Source organism: Triticum dicoccoides, chromosome 1B, assembly GCF_002162155.2.
Source record: "Triticum dicoccoides isolate Atlit2015 ecotype Zavitan chromosome 1B, WEW_v2.0, whole genome shotgun sequence".
NCBI classification, from domain to species: Eukaryota; Viridiplantae; Streptophyta; class Magnoliopsida; order Poales; family Poaceae; genus Triticum; species Triticum dicoccoides.
This window is the reverse complement of record NC_041381.1, coordinates 224874066-224880289: the sequence shown is the minus strand read 5'-3', so window position 1 is coordinate 224880289 and position 6224 is coordinate 224874066. Positions and strand designations below refer to the sequence as shown.

Here is a 6224-nt window from a genome sequence, read left to right as displayed (position 1 = left end):
GCTGCATCGGCGGTATGCCAAGATGCGTCGGCATCGCGGTGTGCTCTGCGCCGGTTTGGGTGGGCGAGAAAGAGAGGAAAGGGGTGGGATGGGTGGGTGGGCCCATTTGTTTGGATGAGAGACGGGCCAACTTCGACGTGCAGCGGACGCAGCCGGACGAAGAGGACATAGAAAACGTCCGTTTTGTGTACGTTTCGGAATTGAATCAATTCTAAATTTGAGACTGAAATGGTTTCGAGTGGACACAAAACAAACGAAAAATAGAAATGGGTCCCGGCGTTGGGTCTTGATTTTTGTCCGCATACGGAGAGCGGACGTGGGTGGACGATTTGGTTGGGTGCAGTTGGATTCGCTCTCAATGGACCGAAATCCTTTCCCGCCGCACATGGCCGCTCGGACTCCAAACAACAGACACATTCCCTGAAAAAAAATACTGCTACGTTCCCTGAAAAGAAAAAACCCAACAGACACGTGGGTCCCACGCCAGCCTCCTCCCGATCCGAGGTGTGATACTGATCGACGGAAAGCCGGCCTTGCTGTACGTCACCACCGGGGAAGGCCTTCTCTCGTCTCGACGTCTCCTCTCCTCCTCCAAATCGAGAGGCCATAGAGAGAGAGGGTCAGAGAGAGAAACCTAGCCCCTTGAATGGAGGACTCGAACGGCGCCGAGATCAAGGCCCCGCCGCCAGTCCACCGGCGCCCGCCGCGCCCGCGTGGAGGCGGCTTCACCCCCGAGGGCTTCGTGGCCGCGCTTCGCCGCCGGCTGAGCTCCGGTGCCGCGGTGGCCGCGCGTGCCAGCTTCGCGGCGGACTCTGGGGACGAGTCCGGCCCCCCCGAGCCCTCCTCGTCGCACCGCCGCCGCGACTCAAGCGGGGACACCTCGTCCGCCGGCGGCCCCGGGGACTTCACCGCGTTCAGCTTCCGCGCGGCTGCCCCAGTCCACTGGAAGGCGAAGGAGAGTCCCCTGAGCTCCGACGCCATCTTCAAGCAGGTGGGCTCCTCCCGCTCTGGCCCCCATTTCGTTAACAGACCTAATGAAACTTCGTTTAAATGCTTAGCTCTGTCGGTTGCTCAATTGTTTATTTGTGTCTGAATTTCATTATGGCTGTTATGTAACGATAATTCAGGCGTTTCCTTGTCATGAAAAGTTGTTGCTCTTTTGGGTCGAAATCTGAAAGAAGATATGTTTTTGATGCGTGCGAGAAGCACAAATCTAGTACAGTGCACTATGATTGGAAGGTTGGTCGCGGAATCACGTGATTTATGTGGTCAGATAGATGGTCACTGGTAGTTGTGGGTTTAACTCACGTGCTTTCTTTTTCAGTGTGATATGTGGCCATAGTTGATAAGCACGATACGTTGGTGCTTTATTAGGTAACTCAGGTCGCACGCTGAAATGCAACGGACATAGCTATCCTTTTTGCTAATGATTTGTCCTTGGCCTTTTTTTTCTATTGCTCGTGCTTTTCCGTCAGAGCTGTTTTATGGATGGCATATCTTCCAGCTGCCAGAGTCATTGTTCTCTGATACTTTTTCTTGTCAATTATAACAGAGTCATGCAGGCCTTTTCAATCTGTGCATTGTTGTTCTCGTTGCAGTGAACGGCCGGCTGATTATTGAGAACTTAATGAAGGTTTTTATCTGCCTTTTCTCATCTAGTAAATATAAACCATCCCCTCACTTGGTCATAGACTTACCATATTTGTTTATCAGTCTTTTACTCCTGATGCTGTTTGCAGTATGGCTTATTAATACGAGCTGGCTTTTGGTTCAACTCTACATCATTGCGGGACTGGCCACTTCTAATGTGCTGGTAATATTCAGTTTTGCTATGGTGTATGCCATTGTGTTTGCTTAATGCCTTCAATGAACTGATCGTGTTTACGATTTTCCTGCTCCAGCCTTAGTCTACCAGCCTTCCCTCTTGGTGCATTTTCAGTTGAGCAGTTGGCGTCCCGTAATGTTATTACTGATGCTGTAAGCCGGGACTCTCTTAACTATATATCGTGTATCTTACTTTACTGATATACTGTATTCTAATGAACAGCTTGAGTTGCCCATGTTATGTGTAGATCTTGGGTTCTCTTGTTCTATCTATCATTTCTTCATATTTTTGTACTCTTGCACCAACTAACACCGATGTTTTACTCATTCTTTGCAGGTTGCTACCTGTCTTCATATCATTCTTACAACAGCTGAAATTGTATATCCAGTGCTTGTCATTCTTATGTAAGAACATTCATCTTTTCGAATTTATGTGAAATAAGAGAGCTTCAGTTGCATGCCAGAATGTCACATAGAGGCATAACAAAGTGCATGCACACATATACCATATATCAGATCTGAATGCTGTTTCTAGCTTCATCATATAATTGCATTTCATTCTTAAATCCCAATGTTAAAGCTTTTGCAATAATAGGATATCATTGCTCTGCATTTCCCTGATACCACATGCTGCCACTTGGTTCAGGTGTGATTCTGCGGTTGTGTCTGGTTTTTTGTTGATGTTTATTGCCTGCATTGTTTGGCTGAAGCTCGTATCTTTTGCCCATACAAACCATGACATAAGGCAATTAACCATTAGTGGTAAGAAGGTATGTTTCCATCATTTTCATTCCTTTTATTTGTGGGCTTTCATACTCAGTTTAATTGGGGTGGATTGGGCCACAGCCAACAAATAGCAGGTCCTGACACTTCCCCTTGTTTCACTTATGAATATATCTGAAATGTTTTCCAGCACGATCATAAACATATACCTTATGGTACTTCTCCCTTGGGATTCTTGTATTTGCACTTCAACCGAGATGCATGTCGAAAGTATTGGATTACCAAGGTTAAAAAAAAGTATTGGATTACCCCTCTTTACTAGCCCACTTATTACTCTTGGATGATTTGTTATTTTAGTAGTACTTATAAATGCCCAAATCGAGGGCAGAGTCTGGAGTTGGATGGTGGTGGTGTGTGTTGGGGATATAGAGAGGAAAAAGTTAGCTGTCTCAAAACAAATCACATGGCCCACTTCTCTAATGCTGGTACTACAGCTTGAAAATTCTTAGGTGATACGTTCTACCCAAGTTCTTAAATAAATTGCTATTTTAATGGACGAACTGTTCAGTTCCTAAAATTTCCATGAAACACTGCTTCTGTTCCTCGGTCTTTTTCTTTGCTCTTCTGTGCAGCTTTTTGTTTTGATACTATTGCTATCTTATTAAGCTTTGTCTTGCTCCACAATAACATTCCATCTATTAGGTTGATAATGCACCCAGCACAGCTGACATGGATAATTTACAAGCTCCAACTTTAGGGAGCCTAATATACTTCATGATGGCTCCAACACTGTGCTATCAGGTATGTTTCTAATCATCCTGCATAGAGAGGTAGTTGTAAAAGAATCGTGCTAACCCTGACTTCTAGAAGGTAGTTATTCTGATTGGATGATTTAATGATTCCACAGCCAAATTTCCATCATATTTGGCAGAGGAACCACTGCACATGTATCTTATACTTTTACGGCCTAATATATCATTTTTTTCTTTGATTTTAACAAAATTATGTCATTTCTCCGACTTATTTCAACAAGGTAGAAAATGTTTCCCTACAAAGATTATGATGCAAATCTGAAGTTTACGTGCTTGTTAGCAAGGCACTTAGAAGATAGAATTGCAGTCCTCTGAGCCTCTTTTTGGCTAGCTTTGATTCCATTTCGTGTATTTACATATTTATATAATACTCACCAACAACTCAATGTCTTGGAGGAACTGTCATATACTTCCTCCGGTCCAAAATAAGTGTTGCAGTTTTGAACCGGGGTTAGTTCAAAACTGCGACCTTTATTATGGATTGGTGGTAGCACAACGCTGACCTAGAGGTCTCGAGTTAATTGTACTTGAGTCCGTATGCAGTTTCGTTGGTCAGTAGTGACTGCCAGTTGACAATGCCGCATGCTCTTGTTTTTGGAGCATTTAGTGACATTTATTATTTAAATTACAATTTTCATTTCCATCTAGCTGCGAAAGGGATTGTAGGAGGTTATTTGCTGTTCAAATGAACTAATTATTGGTATTAATCATGCAGCCAAGTTATCCTCGAACTGAAAATGTTAGAAAAGGGTGGCTGATTCGTCAAATTATTCTGTACTTGATATTTACAGGTATTCAAGGTTTCATTATTGAGCAGGTAAGCCATTTTATCTTTCTATGTCTTACAAAATACTCAACGTGGTTCTTAATCATCTGTTTACTTTTTTGAAATTGCAGTACATAAATCCAATCGTCGTGAACTCTCAACATCCATTGAAAGGCGGACTTCTGAATGCTGTAGAGACTGTTCTGAGGCTCTCGTTACCAAATGTTTACTTATGGCTTTGCATGTTCTATTGCTTTTTCCATCTCTGGTAAATGCCTATTCATCAATCAAGTGAATAGTTAACTTCAGTACATCACGGGATGAAAGTCTATTTGTTTTTGAATTTGTTCTCTGGATTATCCGTCATATAAAAATTCTCTTAAACACTCTCGGAATATTGCAGATTTACAGTTTGAACTCATATTGTTACACAGGTTAAATATACTTGCTGAGATTCTTCGTTTCGGTGACCGTGAATTCTACAAAGACTGGTGGAATGCAAAAACAATTGATGAGGTGAAATACAAAAGTTCTTGAAGTTAGTACTGATTTTCTTCTCATTTAAACATACCTAATTTTGTGTATGATATTTGCTTCTGCTGCATGTGCTTCTGTACCCGGATGGTATTAGTATTGGCGAAAATGGAACATGGTATGTTAGTCTTTTCTCAACCATGCTATTTTTTGCAAGCTGCTTGTAATAAAAAACAATATCTGTACATAAGCTTGCATCTTTCCGATGGAGTTATAATATTTATCCTACTCAAAGGTCAAAGAAATGTCAAGCTTAAAAGAATGAATTTGATATTTTTTTCTGTTATATTGCTTGCTGTTGGTCTTTTAATTTCTTTGTTTATTTTCCACTTTCATGGTTTTAATATGGATGATGTCTATGTTCGCAGCCCGTGCATAAATGGATTGTTCGTCATATATATTTTCCTTGCATGCGAAGTGGTATATCGAAGGTAAATTGCAAGATGTTAAACTGCTATGCTGGGCATGCGTTGTACATAGTTTGTGTTTGGTCATTTGTGCTGTTTTTCTTGCAGGAAGTTGCTGTTTTTGTATCATTTTTTGTATCTGCTGTGCTCCATGAGGTAAACCTGCTCCCTTTGCCTCCCCTCACATAACCACACTAATTATCCAGCGCTCTTTAACCACTTTTGGCACTTGTTGGGTGGCTTACTTTGTTCTCTGTTTGATGTTCAATAAAAGTAGCATCTCGGCTTGTCGTGAGTAAATCATGATACCTTTTGATTATTGTATACCAGCTTGTTGTTGCTGTCCCCTGCCGAATTCTGAAGTTCTGGGCATTCCTAGGGATCATGCTGCAGGTATGCCAAAATTTATTGCTGCATCATAGAATATTGTGCAAGATATGTTGTGAATTTCTAACTTAAATTGTGGTCACTTTTGAGGATCATCCTATATGTTGTCTCTTGTATTCTACTCCCTCCGTCCTATAATATAAGACATTTTTTGACACTAGTGTAGTGTCAAAAAATATAAGATACTACCTCTGTTTATAAATATAAGATGTTTTGGCAGTTCAATTTAAACTGCCAAAACGTCTTATATTTAGGAACAGAGGCTGTACTTGATAGTAAGTAGGTCCGTCCTGCTGTATCATCTAAGACAGCGAACTTTGCTTACATCATCTCCTTTTCTCCCTTGTTGCCAGATCCCCCTTATCACATTGACATCATGCCTCAAAAGCAAATTCAGGGATACAATGGTTAGCCATCCTTTTCTTGTTTCCTACCAAAGGATTCTACTTTCATGTAAACCAGTTCTAATTTATAGTCACCTTCAACAGGCCGGCAACATGATATTTTGGTTCTTTTTCTGCATCTACGGGCAGCCTATGTGCGTTCTCCTGTACTATCATGATGTGATGAACAGGATTGGGAAGACAGAATAGAGCCCCATCTTCTTTCTTATTCCACTTTGGACGAACGGATTCAAAGAAGCAATAATATGTACAACATGAAACCGCATAATTTCTTACACTGCAACAATCTTTCTTGGAAAATCTAGCAGCTAACTAGTCGTGGGCATTATTGTACATGTACATAAGCTTACGTTTTTCACTAAAAAAT

General features: G+C 41.6%; 1 protein-coding gene across 1 annotated transcript; it reads left to right on the top strand.

The window, feature by feature from the left end:
• Positions 1 to 548: 548 nt before the first annotated feature.
• Positions 549 to 6182, top strand: LOC119329278 (diacylglycerol O-acyltransferase 1-1-like). Its single transcript, XM_037602299.1, has 16 exons — positions 549 to 991; positions 1553 to 1633; positions 1740 to 1813; positions 1902 to 1977; positions 2162 to 2229; positions 2471 to 2594; positions 3250 to 3348; positions 4075 to 4176; positions 4257 to 4393; positions 4560 to 4641; positions 4757 to 4777; positions 5028 to 5090; positions 5175 to 5222; positions 5397 to 5459; positions 5807 to 5860; positions 5942 to 6182. Exons 1-16 carry the CDS (start codon positions 647 to 649, stop codon positions 6044 to 6046), a joined length of 1542 nt encoding a protein of 513 aa, XP_037458196.1. The 5' UTR covers positions 549 to 646; the 3' UTR covers positions 6047 to 6182.
• Positions 6183 to 6224: the final 42 nt, after the last annotated feature.